Below are 27,139 nucleotides of genomic sequence, written 5' to 3'. Positions count from 1 at the left end.
AAATGTGTTCATTAGTACTTGATCTGAACGCTTCACGACTTCCGGAAGTCATGTGCATTTTTATTGTGAAACGTTCAACCGGATGTTCCGAGTGTCTAATCTTACTTCACACCGGTCTGCATGCCCGAGTAACGGTAGTCGTTTCCTCAGATCCCCCAATTGTCTGGGTTTGTTGACGTTTGCAGAAGGGCAGCAGTAGTTAGTAACGGGGCTCTGCCCCATGTTTAGACCAGCCGTGTGACAGTCAGCGAAGCTAGCCAGCTAGCTGGCTGGCTTAAATGGGTTTTCGAGTGAGAAGATGATCGCCTCACTCTCGAGAGGAAGTTTGATGGATGAGGTTCTTCACGGAGGCTTCAACGAGGTAACTTTACTCGGCGTTACTACTGCTAATGTTTATTACGTTGTGTTTGTTGTAAATTGTAAAGCGATTAAATTTCTTAAACGTCAGCCGGTAGGACACTGAAGTTAACCTTAGATAAAAATAAAAAAGCATCCTTTATTGTAGTTTGTGCAGCTCAGGTAATGTTGACGCCGTTTTTGCTAATTTCATATGACGGTTGTAAATGAAATAATTGGACAAATAACTGACGTAAGATGTAGTTTTATGCCTGACTTGGATGGCTACAATAACGTTTAACGAAACGGTTGACAGGAAGTGAGACTCGACTGCTACCAAACATCGCAATTAAACATCACAATTAGCGTGAAATGAGCGTTTCTGGTTTGTGGAGATGGGTAGGTTCTTTGTGGCGTATCCCGGACAACGGGGTGTCACGTGACTGACCGATACCGGTAAGGATGTGGTAAACCCACGGAGTGTACGAGTGAACCGTGTGAAGTACAATGGGGGAGTATGGTGAACTCTGCACCTCTACTCTGAACGTGAAGGTACATGACTGACTTCACGGAGTAAAAGTAAAATCCATTGGGACAATAGGCGGACCCTGCCCCCTCTCCCCCTGACCCAGTGGCGTAAACAAAGGCACCCGTGTGTTATGCCGTTGTCGCAGGCTTCTTTGGCAGCCAGTCTAATGTGTGTGTTTGTGGTTTGTCGGATTTGTGCATCTGATTGATGGATTGCAGCAGCAGCTGGCAGCATATGTTTCCTGGGTGAACTCTCAGCTGAAGAGGAAACCAGGCTTGAAGCTCATCGCAGACCTCAGGCATGATCTGCAGGATGGGGTTGTGCTCACACAGCTAATCGAGATAGTTGGTAAATACAATTCTGCACACTGACACACAAACAAATGGATGACATGATGAAAAAATAATAGAGGGAAAAAACAAAATAAACCATCAATAAGATGTTGTTTAATTTAGGGTTGAACACAGTCTGTGCTCAACACCTGTTCGTCTTTTTTAACACTTGTTCTTTACATGGCCGTTAATGATGTTTCGTATTCTCTTTGGGAGCTGGGGAGGTGCTGGAGGGAGTGTATGCTGCTCCACAAAACAAAGAGGAGAGCAGGAAGAATGTGGAGGAAGTTTTGCGCTTCATTTCCTCCAGGCACATACGCATGCCTCACATATCCGCAAGAGGTAAACTTACAGAAAACTATGTATTTCCGCTCTTTTTTTCTTTTCTTTATTTCAAGAGTATATGTTCCTAAACTTTCTGTGGCTCATTATTCACAGTTGTAGCCAGGAAGTGTTATTAAAATTAGAACTTAAAGTCCATAAAACACTTGTATCAAATATACGTATTTGTCTATAAGTGTAAACAGTGTCTAAAAGTGTAGGGAAACTCTTAACATGTGCTTCTTTTGTTTTTGCAGACATTGTCGATGGTAATCTGAAATCCGTAATGAGGGTAATTCTGGCATTGGCAGCCCATTTCAAACCAACAGCCAATCACAGGAATGCTTCTGGGAGCGGGAGGAGGTTGACGAGAGGCCATGCCAGTCACAACCCTCTGTCTACTGTTGCTCTAGCTCAGGGTGCCGCTGCTACTCTGGCATCAGCTCGACACGATGCCTCACTGCCCACACATACCGCACGCCTCCACAGGTATGCTGGCCACATGTTGTAAATATAATCATGGGTGTAAACTCTTATCCCCATAGATTACTGTTTAGAATCATGCAGAGGCTGCTTTCCTGTCATTTGCTTTGATGTAGTTCGGACAAATGTAAAGTTTTTGTTGTAAAATTCCTCTGTCCACTTATTTTAATTTGCACCTGAAAGTGGTTACTCTTTTCATGCAAGTCAATCAAATGGGCCTACAGATCTAACAGACTAAAGTTAGCCGGCATTGTAGAAAACACCTCAACATCTGCAGAGGACTTTCACTCACTTTTATAAAACCAACACCATGGAAGTGTCACATGCTTAACTAGTAAATTTTAACCCCACAAAGCCAGTTTTTTTAATGATCATACAGTTGTATGATTGAGTTGTTAAATAATTAATGCACCGCCAGATGTGCAGTGCCTGAAAGCTGTGTTCCAGAAATAATTAAAGATATTTATCGTCAAACTATTTAGCAGCTCTACGTATTTTTTTTAGATTTGAGTGCATTAGAAATCAATTGTGTGTCTTTGTGGAAACTAGCAAATGCATATTTTGAAAGAGTTGTTTTTCAGCACATATGGCTTAATCATTGATGTGTATTTGATAAAAGTAAAGCTGCTGATCATATTTTTTTTATTTGCACAAGACTTCTTATGTCTTGAAGCTCAAAAAGCTCATTGGTATAAACAGGGCTGTAGCATACAGTCAGGTATGTTATTATTGTTTGCCTGTTTATGAAGTCTGTTGATTTATTTGTGCATTTTTCTTGTCTTAGTTTGTCAGAACTGCAAGAAATTATTCATATTCTAATTAAGTAACTAAGAATCTGGTATTTCAGCTCCTATTCTTTATCTGTGGAGGAAGCAAATAATTAAAGCTTCCTTTTAGTCACATTTCAGCTGAACCTGTGCTCTCTATGGCAGAGTACAGTTGTATCATAAGCCCTAAAAGGGCTGATTCTTAGCTTTAAATGGCACCAGAGATGGTCAGATGTGGAGTGACAGAGCAATAGCTCTGTGGTCTTTGCTGTCCTCTGGTGGAGAAACACCGATCGTCACGTTTCCATCCTCACAAACGCTATAAAATAAAGAATGTCTCTGTGTGCAAGTTGAAAAGCTATTCGGTTGTCTTTCAGTGGCTGTGGATTGGATGGGGAGAAGAGTGTGTGTGTCCGTGCACTGGTTGAACAGTATGAAAGAGGAGCCCCAGATGAACAGGATAACCCTCAGCATAGCAGGTAATTTTGCACAAGCCTGTGTTTGCCATTGCTGTTATAGTCATGCAGGGCAAAAATAAATTTAGCAGACTGAAATTATATTACTAGAAAGCTGTCATATTGCCATGTTTACATAACTCGATGCATATAAAGAGTATTGGCTTTGCTGGCTGAAAGTCATCAAGAGGTTTATTAACCTCCACTATACAAGGTAACAGAGCTTTATTTCTAATTAATTTTATTTGTAGACATATACTTTGTTATATTATCAGGATGAAGCCTCTTACAATAAAATGTTAGAATTATACTACGAGTACTTTGGAGAAGTTCAGCTCAAACCCCAGAGATCACATGAGATTCCTTCTTTCTTTCCACAATTTTTTCCTTTAACAATATACTCAGAAATACTCAGTCCACCTATCTGTGCATATATAACATTATAGTATTATAGCTGATATCTAGAAGCTTTAATACTATAAACATCAAACTTCAATGAAAGCCCACTCAGAGATGTTTACACAGGCACTCCCTGTTTTTAATATTATGAGACATGTACATCCAGACTAGGCCTAAATTGTTTGTGTCAACAATGCCCCTGACCTTTATCAGAGACCCCGCTTCTGTCTATTAGTTTTATTTGACAGAGTGATGTGATTAAATGTTGTTTTTTAAAAGTATTTTTACATTAGAGAGGGCCTTTTAGCTGCTAACTTATTTAGGGTTGTTACAGTGATGGATCCACAGTTTGATTTTACGCTGAATGCTCTTTCATTCATACTTGGGATCATCACTAGGAGTAGACTAGCTTGTGAGCCTCTGAGGCTGGGTGTGTGTATTTTCAAGGGATCAGTAACTTGAAAGTAACATTTGAAGATCAGCAAATCTTTCTAATAAAAGGCCGACAACAAACTATTAGCTATATAGTTAGGTAGCCATGCACTACAGGCTTGACTTAAAACACTACTTTTCCAAGTTTTCTCTCCTAAATTTGCCACTTTTATCTGTAAAAGTATCTGAATGTTAGTGTTACATGCAGCACTGTTTATGTAAATTTGATATCTGTCATTTTTAAAACTTATTTTTCAGCAGTTTAAAAACAGAAAACCACATTTTTGTGGTGTGAGTGTTTTACTTTGCAGAAACTGCCTGACAGAGCATATGACTTTGGTCTTAGCGCTGCAAGTTTTGTTCTGTGTGTGTGTGTGTGTGTGTGTGTGTGTGTGAGAGAAAGAAAGAGAGAGTGTTTTTGTCTTCTCAAATCACATGTCCATTTTGAAGTTATGTGATCATATTTTTAGTTACAGTTATTTTTAGAGTGAGGGTTGAATTAATTGATTATTTGTAGTCCAGTGGGGGTTTGTCTTCTCAGAGAGACACTGATTCATCAGAGATATAAATAAAACCCGATGCTGCCATCCTTCCCATATGTTGCTCATTTGAGAGATACTAAGCTGCTGCGCTGATTGCCATGGTTACCCTTAGCTAGCTAGAGGCTGGGGAGCGGATGTTTCAGCATGAGGAGATTCACAAATTGCCATTAGTTTGTCTTAGCTGTAGATGCTAGACTCTTGCAGACAAAGTCAACTACTTGGAGTTGTTAAGTACCAGCTGAAGCGGCCATAGCTCGCTATGGGGGGTGCACAGATAAAATGGTAAGGCAAGACACTGATGCTGTGTGGGTTTGTGGTGATTCCTGAGGTTTGTGTGACGTTATGTGTGTTGTAGCATAACTGAAAGTTTGGTTAGTTCAAGTGGATTTTGACCCCTTCAGGCTCCTTTTCCTCCAGGATGTGAGACAAGACATTTATCTGCAAGGATTTATAAAAGAGACACCCTGGTAGCAGTTTACATGCTTTGCTTACGACATGTTTACAGTGCTTTGTGCATGATAACTGTCACTTTTGTCTCGTGGTTGTTGTGTTTTTTTTCTCATGCTGCTAAAAATGCAAATATGTGTTATGAAGGACATGCAGTAAGAACCTGAAACAAAGATATGTGAGTCAGCATTAAATGGAGTGTCATACATGGTGTAAAGTAATATTTTATATATATATATATATATATATATATATATATTTATTTTCTGGAGAGGAGGCTGTTGGTCTCTGCTATCCTACAGAAAAGTGTAGCTTCTCTGTAGGTGTGCAAAATAGAGCTGACAGAGAGTTAAACGAATGAAAAGTATTTAAAATCTTTATGTAGGTGCACAAATCTACATGCTTCTGTAGTGCAAGATGATTAATAAGTGTTTTGTCCTTTATGAGCCTCAGCTCTGTTAGTCCGCTGTCATCACCAAGAGCTCCACCGAGCAGCCACTCAGACAGGCAGGAGCAAGACCAGGAGCAACAGCAAAGCAGTGGTGAGACACAACTCGTCACTTCAGGTTCATTTCTAAATTTCTCCAAATTTCCCACTGACATCACAGTGACACTGTGTTATTTGTTTGTACACGTGTGCGCGTGTAGCCGAGTCATCTCAAGTTGCAGTGGAGATGGCGTGGGGGGACTCTCTCAATGATACTTTGGAGAAAGAGGTGCAGGAGACACGAAAAATGGTGTCTGCATTACAGGTGTGTTCATCATAAACCTCCATGTTTGATCACTGATGTGCTTCTTCGCATATTGTGAAACACTGCTTGTATTTTGCTCATGTTTTCGTACATATAGTAAAAGAAGGCTTCAGGTGATTTTTGAGATTTCTTGTTAAAAGAACTGTGTGGGGGTCATGGTTCAGTTCCCTGCACTGGGCCAGAACACACTACCCTAAACAACATAAACATGCAAGGTCCTGTTTATGTTGTTTACCTACTGACTTTTACTTGATGCAGGATTGTAATGCAATTCTTAGTAGCTTTTATTTTAGTTCTTAACATACACCGTGCACACAGCTGCACTGCCTCATAAGGCAACCTGCCAGCTAATGTAACACCGTGCAAACTGCTGTCACATGTGTGTGCCTTTGTAGGCTCTGCTGCTGCGTGGTTCGCTGCCCGAGGACGAGCAGGATGTGTCTTTGACTTTGGAACAAGGGAACACGTCTGAACAGCAGCTGGTAATAATGGTTTCTTTTTCTTAGTTTTTCCTCTCACATTTGTTGCCTTTATTTCATCCCTGCTGTCTGCTCTCTGTCTTGCTGTCTCTCTTTCTCTGTCATTCCTGTGTCATTTTCGTCTTCAACCCTTTGTGTTCACTACAGATCACGTTACTGTTTCATAGCTGTGGTTTTTGTGTGCGCGCATGTCTCAGAGGGTGACACGGGTATCAATTTCACTGTTTTCTCACTCCATTGCAGTTCTCACACACATTCCCTCTTTCTCCTTTTTTCCAGGTAGTCATTCGCAGTCGTTTAGATCAGAGTATGGAGGAAGCTCAAGAGCTGAAGGTACAGTTACTTTTTACAAGGTTTTTTTAATGTCACTGTTTTCTCCTCTTGTTTTTGTTGGGAAACATGACACCTAGAATGGATTTGTGGCGAAACACACTGCGATTAATTATTAACATTATTAACGATGTGTTTGCTGCTTCAGAGGGAACTGTTGTGCTGTAAGCAGGAAGTGAGGAGCCTGCAGGGAGTCAAGGTGGGACAAATCTAGACCCAGTTAATGATCTTAGTGCTTAGTTGAAAATGATTCTAGTTGTATTGAAAAAGTGCCGACTTTCTGTTGGGTTGTTGTTGTGCAGGACGCCCAGCAGCAGAGACTGTGCACTCAGGAGGCGCTGATACTGCAGATGAAGCAAGAGCTGCTCAGAGCCAGCATGACGAAGGATGAACTCGACAGCAAAAATGTACAATACAATACGATTCCATTTTTATAGCATAAAGTCAGAGTCCTGTTTACAAGAAAGTTGGGCACTTTGCATTATAGATGTGTAATGCACAGTCCCTCATCCGTGGAAATGTGTTGCAGGCAGAGCTACAGTGGAAGCTGGAGGAATGCAACAGGCTGTGGGCTGAATGCAAGGTGAGCTACTCTAGTTTATTATTTGAGTCTCACTTTAGCATTTATCATGACAACACATTTGTGCAATAAGGTTTGACTAAATGTAGAGCCACATATTTCCTCTTTGGTTGGTTGGGCGTGAGCAGAAGGAGGTCGCTCAGAAGGACAGACTTCTACAGCAACTCAAACACAAGCTCGAAGAAAGCCAGGACATGCAGGTGTGAAGCTCTCTCTCTCTCTCTGCCTGTTGACAAGATGTCTTGATTAATGGAGAAGTATTAATCAGTCTTTTTAACCACATGTCAATTAAACCACTGCCTGAAACATAGCTTTAGATAGGAAGTCCTCTTAAGTAGATCTATGAACTCACCCTTATAAGTAACTTCAATTTCCTCCTGAAGTTTCTTTAACTTAAAATAAGATAACAAGACTTTCTGTCTAGCATTCACAATGATGAACGAATCTTGGGTTTCAGACCAAGTATACCAAGGCATGCAGACCGGAGCAGTCAGAGAACCAACGACCTTTAGATATTCCTTGGAGAGTCAGCGCTTGTTTGCATGTATAGCTCTAGAATTGCTGCAGTTATCCGAGTAATGGATGAGCAATCAAAGGAACCATAACTGATTTAAAGAAACATTTGCAGTTTCACTGTATCAGCGGTGCGTATATGGCGCACCTTTGAGACAAAGAAAAGCAGCAGTTAAATGGTGAGTGGTGAGTTTGGAGTTATCGGACAAGAGGGCTGCCTGCTGCTGGTGTGTTTCTGAGCCAGGTGCTGAGCCGTGGTGAGGAAATCAGATGTGTCTGTATCTTCATAGAGATTGCCAGGCCTGGCGATCTCTATGAAGATTTTTGGTTACATTTTTATATGTTTTGGAGATGCATGCAAAGGTGGCCAATCACAAATGTTTGTCCTTCAAATGAGTTGGCAGTGGTGTGTGACTTCCTTGGACTGACCTGCTTGAGGTTTAAACAGTACATACATATTTGTACTTTTCATATCATTTGTATTCTTATAACATCAAACATCACAATTTAATCTGTAAGATTCATCAAGATGATACTACTTGATTTTTAATATATTGAAGCAAACGATCATGTTGAATGAAATTAAAGATGGTGTTTGCAGAAAAGTTTCTCTCAGTTTATCAGACTGTCGCATATCTAGGATATGAAACTGATTCTCCTGGAGATTAGTTGTTAAACCCAGTGTCAACAGGCTTGAGGTTAGCCAAGAGGGTGCTCTTAGGCATTGTGGTCATGCTTGTTGAATATTGAGCTGATCTATGCAAGTTGGAAACAGAAGTTCTGGCTTCCTGGGGTCATAAAATGCTTACACATTCTTAGTTTAAAGAAGTCTTTGTGGCTATCACAGTTTATTCAGGGCTCTGTCAATGATTGCCTGCAAGCACTACATCATATTGATTACATTAATTCGTGATTTGGCAGAATGAACTACAAAGAGAGTTGGAGCATAAAAACAGCATGCTGCAGGAGCTGATGAGCAGAGGTCCACAAGAGGTAGTATTTTTCTACATCGGTCCTTTAAGCAGGATGATTTTATGTTCTGTCTGCCTCAAACATAAGTTCAGAGTTGCAATAAACAGCTGATTATTCCTCTTTCTTTTCAGATTCCCACCAGTGCAGAAAATAATGGCTGTTCTTACCCTGGAAATCCTGCTCCTTCTGTGTCTGGCGTAAATATTATTTTTTGTCAATAAGACTTCTCAGTATTTTGGCTGATTGCTTTACACTTGAAATGTCATAAACCCGTATTCTAAATTTTAGACCAGCAAGTTCTTTGAAATGCTGAGATAATGTGATAAGATTGTTTGAGCATTGATCACTGCTGATCAAATGATTACCCAGAAGGCACTATGCTTCAAAATAGTTTCTGTGATATAACAAACGTCGAATATATGCAGAAATAGCAGTGTAAACAAGCACGAGGGGGTTTAGCTCAGTTTGTTTGTTTGTGCTCTGTCAGCAGGCAGAAGAAGTTCAGCTGCTCAGAGATGCACTTCGGAGTTTGAGGAACAACTTCAGAGACCACGACCCGCAGCATCATACACTGGACACCCTGGAGCAGGGCATTGTATCACTCATTGACAGGCTGCATGTTCTGCACACGCAGAGGGTACAAATACCATGCATTCACAGAACACCTGATAAATTAGTCTTATGAGTTTAGTTAGTACCTGTGCCTTGTGGGTTAAAAGCTCAAACTGTGTGGTGTCACGAGTCGATTGGCGAGTCTGCTGTAACTAAAAGTAGCTGCTGACTTGTTAAACTATCAGCTGATGATCACTTTAAAATCAGATTTTTACCCTGAATTTTTATTGAAGATTCAAAGAGGGTTTTTGTTTTTTGTTTTGGTAATTTTATCCAGGGAAGGGGGAAATCTCCGAGATGCAAAGCCCAACACGGAGATTTGGACTCGTCGTCTTCCACAAGTAAGAGCCTTTAGTGTGTCCTAGCTTCACAGCCATACACTGTAATCATTTTACTGATTGTGTTCTTGTTGTTTTGTTATAGACAATTGTCAGTCCCACAGTGGTTCATCTTCCTCCACAAAAATCCTTTATTTTACTGGAAAATCCCCAACGCCTTCAATGATCACTATACCGAAGAGGTTTGTGTGTTTATAGACGAGTGTGATAATGTTACACAGCAACAATTGAAAGAATATACTAACTGTACTGCTAGCTACACTGACTGAAGTGCTTCACACCTTAGACTGTATTTAAAAGATGGTTATTTTGGGTCTCTATAGTGTCATAAACCTGCAATCTTTCTAATGGCCAACAGGAGGCATGGTTAGAAAAGAAGTTTGATTGTGTAGAAGTCTGAGAACACAGACCCGCCCTTTGACCTATGACCTCAGGAAACACTTTCCCAATGAGTTTATGACTTCAAATCATTAGTTTCACACCTTATTGAATATAACATGATCATTTTGGAAATTATGGACTCTGTTGGCCTCCGTATCCTTGTCAGATCCACCTTTTACGTGCCACATCATATTGACAACGAACAAAATGCTTCTCAAATAGGGCTGTGCGCTATGACCAAAATCTCATATCCCGATATAAGACATCTATCGTACCGATAACGATATAAATCACAAAAATGTAACATTTTCTGTAAATTCTGTGAATCTCGGGCAGCTCGTCTTGCGGGAAGTGTTTCCAGCTGCGCGTCATGTAGCTGGAGTTGAGTGTTTTAACAGATGTATGAAACGATACATTTTTAGACATAAGTTGTAAAGGCCGCTGTTGTTATTACACGGCGTGCTGCGGGGAAAAGCCTGTTCTAACATTTGAGTCTAAGGTTTATTTTTTAGCACCTGGCGGCTCTTTTTTAATTCTCATCCGTAAATAATCTGCTCTTTCACGTGATTCAGTTTATTTTGAAAAGTCTCAACAGGATCTTGAGCTTTATTGTGAAAGGTTTATGTGGAACATAAACAAGCGGACATGCGATGTTGTTACCATCGTTGTTGCTAACCACAATGCATAAAAACAGGCGCTTGTCCGTCCGTAGTGTGGTTATATAAAATCTAAGAGAAAGAGAGAACTGTAAGAAATTAATATAGCCACTACAGTGACCATCAAAACGATGAAAAAATATTGCCGTAAACAGTTTATTTTGCGACACCACGAAACAAACGATAGCGTAAAATGAAACGATAGACGTTTTTATATCATCACCTGATATATATCGTTATATCGAACAGCCCTATTCTCAAAATGCTTAACAAAATGTGGCTGCTTCCATCTTCTGTATACAGTCTATGCCCGAGACTTAGTATTTCTATTCAGCGTACTCTTAGATTGGCTTATCTGATTTTGTGAAATCAGCCTGTGAGAGACAACGTATCCAATCACCTGCCCTTTCCAATTCCCATATGCTTCAGTGTAGTAAACTGTGTCAGGTCAGGCCAAGAAATTCGAAAATTATAATTAGCGTGACACAGTTTCTTTGCTTGTGTTGTCCAGGCTGGGTGAGGTGACTCTCAAGGACGTTAAGGCAGCTGTTGATCGAGAGGGAAACTACAGGTATCACTTTAAAGCCCTGGACCCAGAGTTTGGCACTGTGAAAGAAGAGGTGAGAAAAAGCAGCACAAGTGTAAAATCAAATCTGGTGCACACTGCTGAGGGTTTGTTGTTATTATTACCTAATATGCTAAATAATCCTAGAATTTCTTGTACTAAAAACTAATTAGTCTTTACTCTTGCCTGCAGGTATTCCTGGATGAAGCAATTGTTCCAGGTTGGGAAGGAAAAATAGTGGCCTGGTTAGAAGAGGATTGTGGTGAGGAAAGGTAACGGCATGATCCATCTGTCTCTGTTTGTTCCCCTAAATCTCAGTGTTGGGGAGCTAATTATGTTTTCTGTCTCAGGCCGCTGTAGGTTCAAACTGAGAGGCTCTCGACACTTTTTACTGTGATCCCAGTGGCACATTAAGGCAGCAAAGGCACAAGTGGACTGGACCTTCTATCAAAATACTGTAGGAGCACCAGGTTTGGGTTCATTGTAACTGATGTCCATAATAGTGTAAAAGTCAGTGCCTTATACGGTGAAGCTATTTATGGACTCAGAAATAACATTTTAAAGGACCCGTCGAAAACCACAGTAGCGTTGTTGTTTCACCACAACTACAGAACATTTACTGTAGTCACTGTTTAGTTTTTATTACTTGTTCATCAGTGTTGCCTTCAAAGAGACACCACCAGATTACATGTTACAAATTTATGTTTTCTGTTATGTCTTCAGGTACGTTACAGTTTTCATTACTATAAGCTGTTACCTTCAGATAAAGAAATGGGGGGGGGGGGGGTGTTGTTGTACATGTTTTGCGCTCTGATTTGTCTAAACTGTGGTCGACAAAATATAGAGAGACAAGACACGGCTGTATTTCTGTGTTTCGTGTTAGTTACGTATGATGGCATGGCAGTCAAAAGGACTCATTTGTGAACTAAATCAAGAGGAGAGTTGAATGTGGCTTTGTAGCCAATCGGCGTGCCTTGTAAGCATGCTCAGATTGAACTTCTGATAGTAAAAACGCATTTTGTGTAAATTTGTGTCTTCACTATGCCTTTAAATATATTCATTTTATGCCTGCTGTTTGTTTAAAGAGATTATGAACCGAGGATGTCCCTCCTCTGGTCGAAATATGCTCTGGATGTGAATTTTACATCAGAACGTTCACAGGATCCTTGTTCTGTAACATTTAGCCATCTTTCTTTTTACTGTGTGCGGGTGTATGTGTGTGCGCACACACAGATGTGTGTGTTTGGGAAGTTAAACTGGTTGTCACACATGTCATTGTTTCTCCCTGCCCCTGTCTTGCCATTTGGAATAAACTCCTACAGAATCCAGCAGAATCCATGCAGACGTCTGTTTATTAACTCCTGCTTGAATACCACGACTGGCTGTACTGTAGAATGTAGAAATATACTGGTGAGAGGATTATTGAACACCTGAGCTGTTTGCTAAAAGTTGTTTTTTTAAGTGAATACTGTCTGTTAACAGCTTTTATTGTACGTTAGGTATTTTTGAAATAAAACCTGAGACTGTTTTTTTTAAAGAAATGTGTTGTTCCCGTTTTTATATTGCACATGCAATACATTTCCATGAATATCAATGTCTTTATTATTGATTTCATCTGAGATGAACTGGGATTGCAATGGGTTCACTCATTCCAACTGAGACAGAATATTAGGTTAATCTCTTTCATGATTGGTCAAGTTCTGATTATTTTCTTCATTTTTTCGGTGAATAAATGTCAAGGCGTTGCAAGTTGTCTTCCTGTTTGTCGGAGCCGAAGGTGATTTTAATTAGTGAAGTAAAGCAGAGAATGATGGTCTCAAATGCATTTTCAGTTCATTTAATAGTTTAATCATAAATTATAATTGCAAGTCTGGACTCAACCCTAAACACTGTGAAACGAGGACTAAAATAAAAAGCATAAAACCAGAGCTTAGAGGTTAAAAACTTAAAATCAGTGTTACCCTCATTGTGTTGACTACTATCACACAGAATTGGATGGATTGAAAGATTTGCTAATTCTTGAAAAGAGCAGAATTCTTGAAACAGAGTTAATTGAACAGATTCATATAAACAGAAAAACAACATCTTAACACAAAGAAAAGCAAAACAACCCCGGGGTGAAAAGCCTTAAACACATGTAGGTCAAAAGTCAACAAAGACAAAAACTCTCGGGCATATCAGGGCTCTTATTTATTTGTGAGGAGTCACCAACTCCTCCTCCTTTTGTTTTGTAGCTTTGTATACTTTGCATTTAAATTTATTAAATTCCCATCTTTTATTTCCCTGACTGAGTCCAAATCTTTTTCATAAAACACAGTTAGCTAGTACTTTGATCAGTATGTAATTTTACACCGTTTTGTGTCCTTCATTATAGTCGACACATCACTTTCTGGACACTCCTGCTGGACTCTATCATCCATTGTCTTTAAAGTTATTTGACAGGTCTGTGACGTGTTAGATATGAAATGATGATTATTTCGCTTATAATAGGACTGCCCCATCCAACTTGGCAGTTCTTCACTTCTTAACCCAGGTGCACTGCCAAGAATAGACTCTAAATCTCACTTCTACCACTTCAGTCAGTCTGTGCTATAGAAACAGCCGATACAGCACAAAAAACGACCAGGTGCATCTTCATATCAGCCATATTCTACCAACCATAAGGCATAATTTCCACCAGGTTCCTCTATGTTGGTAACTGGTTGTTTCATGTTTGTTCTCTTAAGTGCTCTGCTTATGCTGTTATCTCTTGCTCTAGTTGCTCCCGGATACTTCATGGCGCATGATTGAGACTCACCTCTGGGATTCTGTTTTCATACCTGCTCTCTGGGAATTCCTTGGCGCCTCACCTGCATGCCCTCCTGCCCACTCATCACCTCAGACCCAACTGAACTCAGGTCAGCCATCTCACACTCACGAATCCTCCTGGACTCACGCCACCTCTATCACTCCTCCTGCAAGTAAGCTAGGAAAAACTGTCATACTCACCTTCTCTTAAACTCACCCTTGGCTCCCGTTCTAACTCCATTCTCCTCTCTCCCAAGTGTGACCATTACATACCAGCCATGCTCCAGTTACCTTCACTGTCCCGTTTCTCTGGTTGCTCATAGCTACGTCACCACGCCATGTTTACCAAACCACTGTATTTTGTCACTGCTAATTGTTACCTCTATCCTCTTTAGTCCTTTCTTGTGTGATGAAAATAAAGGCTTTAATATTCTTTGTTGTCTGGGTCTGCTTTCTGGGTCCAACTTGAGGCTTGATTACGATACATACAGTATGTCAAGTGTGGCAAAGGAAGTGTTTGTACTCCTGGTGCTTCATGAAAACTGACACGACAGAACGTTTATCGTCTGTGGGATAAACACTGAGATTTCCTGGAGGTTTGGATGTACATTTAAAATGGAGTACAATAAAATGATCAATTATCAAGATACACAGAATAAATACAAAGAAATATAAAAAACGACAGTAAGCAGTGTGAAGCCACTTATGAAAATGTAATATATCTTATTGCAAAAAAGTGTGTGGGGTACCGAGTCTATAGTGAGTAGAAACTTACTGTAATGTCACAAGTGGGAGGAGGGTTCAGTGATAGCCGCTGGGTAGAAGCTGTTCTTTAATCTGGCAGTGGGTGAATTCAGTAACCTGTACCGTTTCCCAGGGAGGAGCAGAGTGAACAGACCAGTGGATGTCCTCCAGAGGCGGCAGGTGCTGGCCGATGATGCCCTGAACAGTTTTTATCACCTTGTGGAGAGTTTCTCTGTCTGCTGCTGAGCAGTTCCCAAACCAGACTGTTATACAGTACGTCAGGAGGCTTTATATTGAGCAGAGGTAGAAAGACTCTAATAGATTTGCAGACAGGTGGGCCTTCTTTAGTATTCTGAGGAAATAAAGTCTCTGTTGTGCCTTTTTAATAATAGGAGCACCGTTCGTTGTCCATTTAAGGACCTCCCAGAAATATAAAGCAAGCACCCTCTCTACGTCAACCCCTGATTCCAGTGGCCTGAGCGCCCCTCGCTGTCGCTTGAAATCAATGATTTCTCTCTTCTTTTTTTTTTAATGTTCAGGGAAAGGTTATTATAACAGCACCAATCAGATGCTTTAATTATTTTGTGGATATGTGATATCAACAGAGATGGGAAGTAATGAAGGACAAAGCTTAAAACCATTCAAGGTTAAGCTGTGATTTTTTCTGTTTATAATTAACACTTTGTGAGTTTTTATGTCAAATAATAGCTGATGAGCTTTATCTCCAGATTCTACCAGTTGGTGGTGGTAATGCATCATCATTTGAATATACTAATAACAGAGTTACATTAACTGATGATACTTAGTTTAAACAATCATTCACCACACATTTATTTAACTCAGCTTGTTAACTAAGCATCACTCCATTAGCAACTGAACTAAACTGTATATTCTGAGTAAACTTAACTTTTTTATTTCTTAAAAATAAAAATATACCTTTCAATCAATAGAGGTTGGTGGTGTACCAGGGGCAGGGGGGTGACTTCTGAACTGGTTTTTCCTCTTCTCTGCTTCATCTGTGGGGGAGGGAAAAGAAACAGAAACCCCCAAGACAACAGTAACTGATTTCAAGTTTAGTTGTCCTGGCAGTTGAACAGAAATTGTAATGTCGGTGAAATGGATTCAGTTTTGTTTACTGATATTTTGCAGTATTGAAGGTCTGAAGATTGGCCTCCCTCCATTCGCCAACCTCTAGCTCCCTTGTTAAAGAGAGAATGTGTAGTTTTAAGCCTCCTATTATTTCAGCAGACACGTTTCTGCTCACATAGTTCATATTTGTGAGTTACCTTAGTTTCATCTATGAGCTCACTGCACACCAGATTTTGTGATCGCCGTACACAAAGGGTTGTGCGTTTTATGAGACTGTGGCATCCCAGTGAAAGAGGAATCTAATGTGATGCTTAGGAATGTCTGATTTGTCCCATCAAGCAAGGCGCACATCAGCCTAGGATGAGAGGCTGGAGCTTGAAACAGGCTTAACTCTTCCTTCGGTTGATGTGTGTAGGCATGACAGCAAGATTTCAGAAAAACTCATGGAATTTTTTAACAATACTTTCAAATATTGTAGATCGTGCTAGACACTCAATGAAACACATGGAGATTGTATTTCGTTCTACCGAAGTCCTCTTTTATTTGAAGAAAACTCATTGCAGATTCATGCTAATAACTTTGAAACAGTTACAACAACATATATAAAAAGTGGGCTTTCAACAGTCACCTACCTATGCTATGATGGGTATATGTAAACTTCTCACTGTGATACATTCAAATCAAGATTCACAGGCTGGCTGAACCCAGGCAAACTTCCCAGTAAAAGAATCTACTGCCATCATGTGGTCATTGATGTGATTACAGCACAATTACATTTATCGCTAAAAACAGTTTGAACAGTTCTTATTATAATTTTTTCTTTGCGTTACTTTGTTTCTTTAGCATTGCACTTATATTGACAGTGGTGGTGTTTTTTTTTGTTGTTTTGTTTTTGTTTTGGGGGTATTCAGCGACTGAATTTTGAGCCGCTGCGATTTACGACACCAACGACAAAGCTACGACAGCACAAGCAAGAAAGCCGTAAATGGTTGTGTTTGAGGCTGGAGGAGGTCATTAGAAAGTGAGGAGTTAAATAGGGGTTGGCTGTCAGGGAGAAGAGACCCCTCGGTGTAGGTGTAGTTCTCATGCTGGTGTAAGTCATACATATTATTCACCAGCTCTGTATAGTATCCCAACCGCTGCAAAATGCTTCGTCTGATCCTGCGGCTCAGGCCGTCCTCCGGGCTCCGGTGTCCCCGTGCCCTCCCGGCCGGGCCTGCTGCGCTCAGCTCCCGCTCTGCTCCCGGAACCAGCTGTCTGAGACGGCTTCATTATGGAGCGGGGTCCCGAGCCGCCTCTCTGGACTCCGGCTTCAGCTACAGAGCGACTCTTCTGCGGTCTCCCCAGCTAGCAAGTGGATGTCAGTGCAAGCGCTTCTACAGCCTGCCGCCACACCAGAAGGTAACGCTACCGGAGCCGGTGTCAGGTTGCTATAGCACCCATGTTCACCGCGTTAGCTGGTTTGACCTCCCTGCCTGTTACAGAGATCTGTTCGTGGTTCTGTTTATTAGCTGGAAATCCGGCTCTTCCCTGTATGAGGTTAGCAGGAACTGTTGAACGATTAGTTTCTCCACTGTTCACTGGAGACACTGTTGTGACTGTTTGTGCTGCGGTTCTCCTGAATGACACCAATCCGTCAAACCTGACTTGTGTGCCCCAAACACGGAGGCCATAGGAAATACTTGGGCTATAAAAACGTAACACATGCCTGATGGTGCTGAGCGATACTGCAAAATTTGGTATCGATCCCGATACCAAGTAAATACAGGGTTTCGGATTGCCAATCCCGATACTTGTAACCTATAAAGACAGCTTAAGTAGGGAACAGCAGTATGTTATTGTTTATGAGGTGATTCATCATAAATTTGCAAATTGTGAACAACTTTTAATGACCACTAACTGACTGAGCTTTACCTTCCATAATGGCTGTATTTTGTTTCCACAACAAAGTACAGCTTTCAGCTTGTCATCTATTTTGAAACAGTTTTTTTAGACTTGGAACATAAATGTACCTTTCTCTAAAGCACTGTTATTTAAATGTGCTATAGCTTACAAAAAACAAAGATGTGACAGGTACCGCGAAAAGGTTCAGACACTTTTCTGAGCAAATGTTTGAGGTATATTTTACTTTCTTCAAAAATAATTTATCTAACACAGAACTTAGATCTTAGACATTAGAAGTAAAGTACAGGTTGTATCACAATCTGATCCCAATATCAGTGTTTGTTTCAGTACTATCGATATTTGCCTCTGTCTGAGACATTTTAACACAGCGCATTCATTGTAAAGTTTTAAAAAGACTAGATTCATACTTTGTCACTTTCCCCAAGTGTATTGAAGTCAGTTAGAGCAGGTGATTTGTGTTCTCCTTTACTGCATCAGACAGAGGACTTTGAGGGAGCTGATGGTTAATTGGTTGTGGAACAACTTCAGGAACTCCTGAAAACATGAAACAATTATAACGTGGGAAGTCTGACATGCTCGTCCTCCAATTTAAGTGACCTGCTGGTTTATACCTCTTTGTCAGTCAGGAGTGCTGCATGTGGAAATTACATGCTGTCCCCTAAATCATGAAACTGGCAGCTTCACTTTCCCCTTACAGTCCAGAGGTGTGCTTGTTAGGTTAATTGAGCATAGGTGCAGATTTGAGGCTGTGAGCCTGAATGAAACCCTCTATTTTTGACTCTAAAGTGGAAGGCTTCTCAGTAGTCCTTCCACCTTTGTGTTACTCCACCAATAGCATGTCATTCATCTTTGCTGTTATATAAAAAAAACTCAATAAAAATCAGCTGTGGTGAAGTGGATGTAGGTCATTTTATTGAGCAATGAATGAGGTGATGATGATGATGTAGCAACAGCAGTTACAACACCTGACTTATGGCACTTTTTTGACTGGCCTTTTGGATACTCTAAAAGGATGATGCAGATCATTTTTTTAATTTTAAGTTTTAGGTTAAACTTTGATTTTATTCATTTGCTTGTTCTTCAGGTGGAGCTTCCTGCACTGTCGCCCACCATGCAGACAGGAACGATCGCTCGCTGGGAGAAGAAGGAGGGGGAGAAAATCAGCGAGGGTGACCTCATAGCTGAGGTTAGGAGCCGCGTGTGCCCACGCTGCCGCAAAACATGATCGTGGTGTACATTTCTAATGTTGCCTCTCTCTGTAGGTAGAGACGGACAAGGCCACTGTGGGATTTGAGATGCTGGAGGAATGCTATCTGGCAAAGATCCTGGTTCCTGAAGGAACCAGAGATGTCAACGTTGGAGCCGTGATTTGCATCACAGTTGACAAGTTAGTGTGTTTGGACAGTCCAGATTCAGAGCTGAGGCCTGTTAGTTCACTGGTGGTTGTTCTTTTATAGTAATGGGACGAATTAATAGTTGAAAAACATTAAATGGGGAGCACTCTGTTTTGATAGTGGCAAAATGCTGCTTTTATTTATTTTTTTTCAGTCCTTTAAGTGCATCATTAATCCTAGAGCTTTAACAAACATGATGAAAAGACTTGAATCTTCAGAAAACCCTTAAAATAAACTTTAATGCTGCTTGGTTTACGTCTAATGTAATGAAATGTGCTATATCAATAAAATTGCCAGGTGCCACAATCAAATATGGGAGGTTAAAAGCTGACAGGGTGCCGTATGGCTCGATGCAGTTGTGTCAGTTTTTACTCATTTGTGGATATATTTTCCTCTGCAGCCCTGACTTGGTCTCAGCCTTTAAGGATGTAACACTAGATTCGATCAAAGCAGCCGGTGCCACTCCTTCACCTACTGCCTCTGCTCCGCCTCCGCCACCCGCTGCTGCAGCGGCAGCTCAACCTGCAGCCCCTGGAAGCTCTTATCCCGCACACTTGAAGGTAAGCGAGCTCCTCCATAAACGAGTTCGGTCAGAAAGCCGTAGATTTGTGATGTGCACACTGCACAGCATCTGTTTACGATGCTGTTTTGTGCGCGTAGTCTTGGTTTGATCAGGGTTGTCCAGGATCACTGTGTATCAGGGCAGTGAAGCGGGTACCACTATGGACTCTTCTGATCATGCGTCAGATTTTACTACTTTGTGTGGCATTAAACAGTTTCCGTGGATGTGTAGTTTCCATGTATCTGTTATATCGCCAAAAGTTGATTCTGTTCATCTGGACATAGCGTTTAGTGGGAGAAACGTTTCGTCACTCATCCAAGTGACTTCCTCAGTCTCAGCTGACTGCAGGTTTCCCCAATCTTATAAACAGTACATTTGCATAATGACTGAAACCAACCCACTGAAGGAACAATGGGCTGGGAGGTCGGTTCCTTAATCTTAATTATGCAAATTCTCATGACCCTTGATCAAAGCCCACTGATCAATGGCCATGAGTACCATTCACAGAGAGTTGGGGAATGGCTGCAATCACAGTATTGTAAGATGGTGAAAGATGTACCCTTATGCCCCCTCCTCGATTCAGAGAGGGTCTTTCCCGATTCACGTAAATGGCCTCCTTGACTCCATGCTCAAACCAGCATTCCTCCCTGTCCAGGATGTGTACATCCTCATCATTAAAAGAGTGTCCACTGGCCTGTAGGTGTAAATAGACTGCAGAGTCCTGGCCTGACGAGTTAGCTCTTCTGTGTTGTGCCATCCGCTTCGCCAGAGGTTGTTTGGTTTCTCATATGTGTAAATCCTGGCAATCCTCCTGGCACTTAACAGCGTACACTATCTTACTCTGTTTGTTTCGGGGGACCCGATCCTTGGGGTGGACCAATTTTTGGTGCAGCATGGTCTGGGGTTTAAAAGCCACAGACCCGGTGTTTAGAAAAAATGCGTCTCAACTGCTCCAATACTCCCAGCTTTGACAAATGTCCAGCTGGGATAACCACATTTACTCAGGGTCTTCTTGATGTGCTGTTCTTCTGCTGACCTGGCTGCTGTGTCTGTGTTCGCTCTGTGTTGTAGTGTCCTGATGACACCCAATTTATGCTCCAGTGGATGATGAGGGTCAAACCTTAAATACTGATCCGTATGCATAGGTTTGTGGTATCAGCTTTTCGATGTCCACCATTACTGATGGAAATCTCAGTCTAAGAAGGCTAACTTGCCATTTTTAGACTGCCCTATCTGTTATATTTTTTAACTTTCTCTATTTGAAGGACTATTTTCTTTCTCCTTATTTAAAAAAACTAACAAAAATAATGTCACACCACGTCATCATTTAATCAGAGAGAGGTTAAAGGCTTTAATTTGCTGGAGGCTGTGCCACAAAATTGTCCCTGCCCTTACTTCAGCTGTGAATGTCCCTGTAACATCATTCAGTGTCTTCAGTGGTGATCGTGAAGAAATTTTCTCTAGACCTTTAACAGTGTTTGTTGTAACTTGACTAGATGCTTAAGAGGTTGTCAGTCTTTTTCAGGTCTATTGTTCACATTTGTGGGAATTTGTGTTACAGATCGCACTTCCTGCTCTTTCTCCAACCATGACGATGGGAACAGTGCAGCGCTGGGAGAAGAAGGTCGGAGAGAAGCTGAGCGAAGGAGATCTCTTAGCTGAGATCGAAACTGACAAGGCGACCATTGGTAAATCCAAATGGATTTGAACACATCGATCCTAAAGCGTGTTCACTTTCAGCACTACAGAGGAAAAAATATTTATGATCTTACTTTTAATATAGCCTGGTCCTGTGTGTTTGCATACAGGCTTTGAAGTGCAAGAGGAAGGGTATTTGGCAAAAATTCTGGTGGCGGAGGGAACCCGTGATGTTCCTCTGGGCGCGCCGCTCTGCATCATTGTAGAGAAGGAAAGCGACATTGCCGCTTTCAAGGATTACGTTGAAACTGGGGTGGTTGAGGTTTCCACACCACCTCCAGCACCGGTGAGACTCACAGAAAACCTGCACTTTCAAATAAGAAGTCATTTGGCTTTTGTACAGTTTTAAGATGCCTTAAGAACACTTTGTTTATGTCGTAGGTCGCAGCTCCAGCTGCTGCATCACCCAGTCCTGCTCCACCAGCAGCAGCTGCTGCCCCTGCTGCACCCAGGAAGGGTCGTGTGTTCATCAGCCCGCTTGCCAAGAAACTCGCTGCCGAGAAAGGAATTAACCTGGCTCAAGTCAGCGGTACGTAGCTGGACCTATGTGATGGACAAAGAGCGTTTGCTGAAGCTTTTACATTTTAATTTTAAATACTCTTTTGTTCAGGGTCTGGCCCTGATGGACGCATCACCAGGAAGGATATTGAGAACTTTGTTCCACCAAAAGCCGCACCTGTAAGGGAAACCCATACTGTTGAGTCACATTAGTGCCCATCAGCCCAGTTAAATCATGTGTACCCATTCTTATTGTTTAATGGTCCTTTTCTTAATACCGATGTAATACTGACAGTCTGATCAATAAGTCCGTGTCAGTCATGCCCATTTTTCTTTTAAATGATACATTTAGCTGTTGCAGGACAGTGATTTATCTGTTTTGGCAAATAATCACAATTATTAATTAATTTCCTGTACCTCTGTTTCTGTTGTCTGTAATGCAAATTAAATCTCTACGTCTGCAGGCTGCTCCAGCTGCTCCTGCATTTGCACCAGCCCCTGCTGCACCAACTGGCACCTTCACAGACATCCCTATCAGCAACATCCGCAAGGTGAGCACCACCACACACCTGCCTCTTGATGGGCCATTACATTCTGTGATGACTTCCGCTGCTAGCAGTCGGTGCATTAGCGGCTCCTTCTGTGCGGGGTGCTGTGCTGGTGTATTGAGAGCTTGGAGGCAAATGTCCCGAGGAGATCTCAGTGTAGCTCTGTTATCTCTGACCTGTGCTAACACATTTTGCCCCACAGGCGGGCACTCCATTTATCAAAACAGACCCAGCCAGCACACCTCATTCCTCTTGGTGATGAATAATGGATCAAAGCTAAAGTGCATATATTTGTCTCTCCTGCAGGTCATTGCTCAGAGGTTGATGCAGTCCAAACAAACCATCCCCCACTATTATTTGTCTGTAGATGTCAACATGGACCAAGTGCTTGAGCTTAGAAAAGAACTCAACGCTGTGAGTTTGTGCTTTCTAATAGAGATGTAACTGCACTAAAACCTCATTTCCAGCATCTCATAAACGATTTCACCCTCTTCTCTCTGCAGGAGGTGAAAGCCCAGAATATCAAACTTAGTGTGAATGATTTCATCATCAAAGCTAGTGCTCTGGCCTGCCTGAAGGTTCCTGAATGCAACTCGTCCTGGTTGGACACAGTCATTCGTCAGTGAGTAAAAACTCATTAAGAGCCACATGGAGTTTAGTTCCTATAAGCAGCAAACAGAAAACACGTTCTCCTGACTGTGGAAATATCCATCTTGCTTTGTATTCCCAGCCATTGTCTCTTTGGATCTTATCTTTAAATGAGTGCATGCATCACAGAGTGTGTTTACATGCCGTTGGGGAACATTACGCCAGTAAGTCATTTAAATGATAAAACCTTGTTACTGAAGGCAGAAACCATCACGGCCAAAAGCAACTAGTGCAGACTGGTGGTTCTCTCACAGCAGCCGAGACGTGTACAACCACAAGATAGATGCAGAGAAATGAAGTTAACTTGATAGGGAAGTTTAAAATTTAGATTTTTAATTTCAAGATAAATTAACTTTGTTATTTTGTTTTAATTATTGCGCTTGATTGAAACATTTCAAAGTTGGGCAGCATGATTTTAATAATCAAAGACAAAGTCTCGTTAGCACTGGTGAGGTGTCAGTTTATTTGCAACAGAGGGGAGAGTAGCAAAATGAAATTAACGTTGCTCGTAGCTGAAATTATTTCCATTTTCTGTGCTGTTTAAGTGTACATGAAGTCACTTGCACCGTTTCTTACACTGCGTGAGACTTTCTTTATTTTAGTTGTTAAGATGAAGTGTGCAGTATTGATTTAGAATAATAGTGGCCCTATAGTGCACTCGTTTACACATTCGCCCAACAAGCAAAACATCCTGGTAGGAGACGCAGATCTCTTTGGGTTTGTGTCAGTAATGGCATCTGTTATAAAAATGTGCCAAATCAAAACACGCGGAGCTACTCGCTGTGGCCACCTTTTGTGAATAACAGAGTGCCTGAAAGCAGCTTGTTGACTTAGAATAATAATGCAATATCTCCCTCAAGTGCAATAGTTGCAATGCCTTTATTAGACTTCCCATTATATCGGTGTGTTCCACTGCCTACTTGTATCATTGTTAATGCTGCTATTAGCACTATTTACCTCTCCATTTATAGTTATTTATGGTAGTATAAAACATATTGTTATACTTTTATTCTAATAAGAGTGCCTGTCTGTAAATATAAAGTTCACCAATGACTGTTATCTTAATGATGTGATATTTCTCAGGTTGGCAGTTTCAGTTTTGCCAGCAGAGAGCGCTCGGAATAAGTTTTTCAGTTTCGAAAGGGTCGCCTTGAAGAGAGAACTGCGCCGGCATCTGTAATGACTTTATTTATGTTTTCCAGGAATCACGTGGTGGATGTGAGTGTGGCCGTGAGCACAGCCAGTGGCCTCATCACGCCCATAGTGTTTAACGCCCACATCAAAGGACTGACCTCCATCAGCTCAGATGTGACGGCTCTCGCTGGCAAAGCAAGAGACGGCAAACTGCAGCCTCACGAGTTCCAGGTAAGGCTTTTTAATATTCTGACTGAGTGATAATTTTTTTTTTTTTTGTCCTTTCTTCGCAAACCTAAATTGTCCTCTTTATATTCCCAACCAGGGCGGTACATTCACGATCTCTAACTTAGGCATGTTTGGCATCAAGAACTTCTCGGCGATAATCAACCCTCCTCAGGCTTGCATCCTCGCTGTCGGTGGCTCAGAGAAACGTCTCATGCCTGCTGACAACGAAAAAGGGTCTGTGCATTTATGTAGTAATGTAACAGAATGGCATGGTATCATTTTAAACTGCCGTCTAATGCAGCGGGTCCTTGCAGGTTTGACGTAGCCAACATGATGTCGGTGACGCTGAGCTGTGACCACCGGGTGGTGGACGGCGCGGTCGGTGCACAGTGGCTCGCAGAATTCCGCAAGTTCCTGGAGAAACCCGTCACCATGCTGTTGTGACGAGACTGTACTGCCATCAAACTGCAGCAACAGGCAGAGGCTTCTCACTGAAGCGATCCGATTGGTCTAAACTGGTCTGGATCCTCCCGTGATTGGCTGGCCCTGGCACCAGGTCACTCCCTGTTACCCAGAAGGGGAAGAGGCAGGACTCACTCCGCTTACTTGTCTGTCTCGCTTTCTTTCCTACTGATCTGTCTCCCCTCTTGCGCTTTCTCACCTATACTCTATTTATTGTGGCCCTCATCTTACACGAGACCAGAATTAGGAGCAACTTACCCTAGAAGAGCAACTGACTGTGCGTCACTAAAAAGGGAAGTGTTACATGTCAAACCAGAGAGCAAATCTATCCCGTATACCCCTATTTCTGCCAACTTACATACGGGAATCTGTGAATGTTAGAAAATAGGAAATGCTATTTGTGGATAAAAGATTTAAGATGTTTGTATGCTTGTTGGGGATCTAAATGTTGAGGCTCACACAGATCTACACACCTGTCCCTGTTATGATCCCAGACACTCAAAATACAAGATGTTTTCTGTAGGGAGGGTGAAGCTAGGGTTATGTATATTGACTGTGGATGAAAAGAGTTGTATGTGTATATTTGTATATGGTGGTGAGACGTTTGGATAAAAACAAATCAAGCTCTTGGAGACCTCACCATAGAACTTAATAACATTATAGCTCAGAATGAAAAAGGCTGCCCTTACAGGAAATATCCAACAGTTTTGCCAATTCTCTCTTCAGCGGGGATGTTTTGTTTTCTAGTCTCAAACATTCTGTATTTCACAGCTGGAACGCACAAAGGTGGTGCTGGATGCTATTTGTAATTTGAATAAACTGGGTGAAGACAACCTTGTGCCATAAGCTCCTTTGTTTTGTGTCGTCGTTGTTGTTGTTGTTGTTGTTGGAAGACTTGATGTAAGATTGTATTCACACACGGTGATCTGCCCAAATCGAAGTGCAAGTGATGTACCTTTCTTGGGCATTGGTCTGATTGCAAACGACACCTGAACCTGGAGCCTCAATGACCACATTGGTTCAGGTATGTGGATGACATCTAGGTGAAAATCAAATCTCAGGATGTGCCACAGTTCACTGATCACATTAACTCTGTGGACCAACACAACTTTGCCAGTGAGGATATGAAAAGTGAAAGGTTAGCCTTCTTAGACTGAGATTTCCATCAGTAATGGGAGACATTTAAAAACTGCTTTGTACCATAAACCTATACATATGGATCAGTATTTAAGCTTTGACTCTCATCACACTCTGGAGAAGAAACTGGGTGTCATCAGAACGTTACAACACAGCGTGGATATCATTCCCACAGATATGGTGGCCAGGGGAGCAGAAAAGCATATCAAGAAGGCCCTGAGTAAATGTGATTATCCCAGCAGGACTTTTGTCAAAGCTGGAAAGGCACCTAAAGAAAGCTCCAGGTGATCCAGGAGAGAACAAGGACAACTGCTGTCTAAGCAAAAACCTTTCGTGATCCACAACGTACCATTTCAGTCAATTTTTCATGTTAAAAATACAGGTGGATGATGAATCAAAGGAAAAGCCTGAATGTTTGACTCCTACAGTGAGTAGAGCTGGTGGATGTGTCTTTGTGTGTGTGTGTGTGTGTGTGTGTGGTAGCGGGGGAAAAAAGAATGAATCACTGCACATCTGTGTCTAATATCTGTTCCCTATCATCACCTTCATCCTTCGAAGCATTTCTATCTCAGTGGGAGTGCCTCCATCTGAAGAACTTAATAGTTTAATGATGCCATAAACTTTGTAGTCCATATCTTTTTTTCCCTTCATATGTTGGTGCTGTTCTGGGTGCGGATGGTGTAGGCATTTATTCAAATCCCCATGGTATCACAAATCTCTCTCTCGCTCTCTACATACTCTCGCTCTCTACATATATATACATACACATACATGGAGCACCACTCTTCTACAGCCCATCCGATTTCCACAGCACAGTTGGGTCTTTCTCCATGAACCATCACAGTGAAACATGGCAGCATTTACTTATGTTCCCATATGAATTCCATAAATGTGACAACAGTTTATATGTTTAGACGACGACTGCAGAACGTGCCCGGCAGATCGACTTGGTGAGTCATTACTTAGTGAACACATTTTATGTAAATGCATCAAAGAGGAGCTCTGGTGGATTTTTATTTTGCCTGTAGGTCATAACGGAAGGATGTCATCATCTGATGACTCTTCTAGTGTCAAAAACACGCCT

At 41.5% G+C, this 27,139-nt stretch overlaps 2 protein-coding genes across 8 annotated transcripts; both read left to right on the top strand.

The window, feature by feature from the left end:
• Positions 1 to 112: 112 nt before the first annotated feature.
• On the top strand, positions 113 to 14,421 carry LOC146565668 (dixin-like). Of its 7 annotated transcripts, none has more exons than XR_014894139.1 (23): positions 114 to 361; positions 1,084 to 1,213; positions 1,414 to 1,539; positions 1,776 to 2,007; positions 3,146 to 3,247; positions 5,491 to 5,585; positions 5,692 to 5,795; positions 6,191 to 6,277; positions 6,554 to 6,607; positions 6,753 to 6,803; positions 6,907 to 7,011; positions 7,134 to 7,187; positions 7,313 to 7,384; positions 8,619 to 8,690; positions 8,801 to 8,866; positions 9,157 to 9,306; positions 9,559 to 9,622; positions 9,705 to 9,801; positions 11,168 to 11,276; positions 11,414 to 11,493; positions 11,572 to 11,691; positions 13,980 to 14,181; positions 14,266 to 14,421. XR_014894139.1 is itself a non-coding variant. In XM_085288988.1 (21 exons), exons 1-21 carry the CDS (start codon positions 299 to 301, stop codon positions 11,579 to 11,581), a joined length of 1,920 nt encoding a protein of 639 aa, XP_085145114.1. In that variant the 5' UTR covers positions 114 to 298; the 3' UTR covers positions 11,582 to 12,774. The 7 variants fall into 7 exon arrangements, 4 of the variants coding, with proteins under 4 accessions (XP_085145117.1, XP_085145114.1, XP_085145113.1 ...); XR_014894140.1 differs by having other exon boundaries at positions 13,980 to 14,118; positions 14,266 to 14,411; XR_014894138.1 differs by having other exon boundaries at positions 13,980 to 14,419.
• Positions 14,422 to 16,804: 2,383 nt separating this feature from the next.
• LOC146565667 (dihydrolipoyllysine-residue acetyltransferase component of pyruvate dehydrogenase complex, mitochondrial-like) lies at positions 16,805 to 25,751 on the top strand. Its single transcript, XM_085288984.1, has 14 exons — positions 16,805 to 17,242; positions 18,831 to 18,932; positions 19,009 to 19,133; positions 19,541 to 19,700; positions 21,264 to 21,390; positions 21,511 to 21,686; positions 21,782 to 21,929; positions 22,011 to 22,078; positions 22,363 to 22,449; positions 22,753 to 22,860; positions 22,950 to 23,068; positions 24,297 to 24,459; positions 24,554 to 24,690; positions 24,771 to 25,751. Exons 1-14 carry the CDS (start codon positions 16,988 to 16,990, stop codon positions 24,898 to 24,900), a joined length of 1,905 nt encoding a protein of 634 aa, XP_085145110.1. The 5' UTR covers positions 16,805 to 16,987; the 3' UTR covers positions 24,901 to 25,751.
• Positions 25,752 to 27,139: the final 1,388 nt, after the last annotated feature.

This window comes from Mchenga conophoros, linkage group LG10, assembly GCF_057382185.1.
Source record: "Mchenga conophoros isolate Kocher_MC1m ecotype Shallow Benthic linkage group LG10, M_conophoros_male_GT1.1, whole genome shotgun sequence".
Classification (NCBI taxonomy): Eukaryota; Metazoa; Chordata; class Actinopteri; order Cichliformes; family Cichlidae; genus Mchenga; species Mchenga conophoros.
The sequence above is the reverse complement of the archived record's forward strand: the minus strand, read 5'-3'. Positions and strand labels throughout refer to the sequence as shown.

Coding starts and splice junctions, on each gene's coding strand:
- LOC146565668 (XM_085288987.1), top strand. CDS start 299: ATGATCGCCTCACTCTCGAGAGGAAGTTTGATGGATGAGGTTCTTCAC. Junction 7,188..7,312: donor GGCTGTGGGCTGAATGCAAG/GTGAGCTACTCT, acceptor GGGCGTGAGCAG/AAGGAGGTCGCTCAGAAGGA. Junction 7,385..8,618: donor AAGAAAGCCAGGACATGCAG/GTGTGAAGCTCT, acceptor GTGATTTGGCAG/AATGAACTACAAAGAGAGTT.
- LOC146565667 (XM_085288984.1), top strand. CDS start 16,988: ATGCTTCGTCTGATCCTGCGGCTCAGGCCGTCCTCCGGGCTCCGGTGT. Junction 21,930..22,010: donor TAACCTGGCTCAAGTCAGCG/GTACGTAGCTGG, acceptor TCTTTTGTTCAG/GGTCTGGCCCTGATGGACGC. Junction 23,069..24,296: donor TTGGACACAGTCATTCGTCA/GTGAGTAAAAAC, acceptor TATGTTTTCCAG/GAATCACGTGGTGGATGTGA.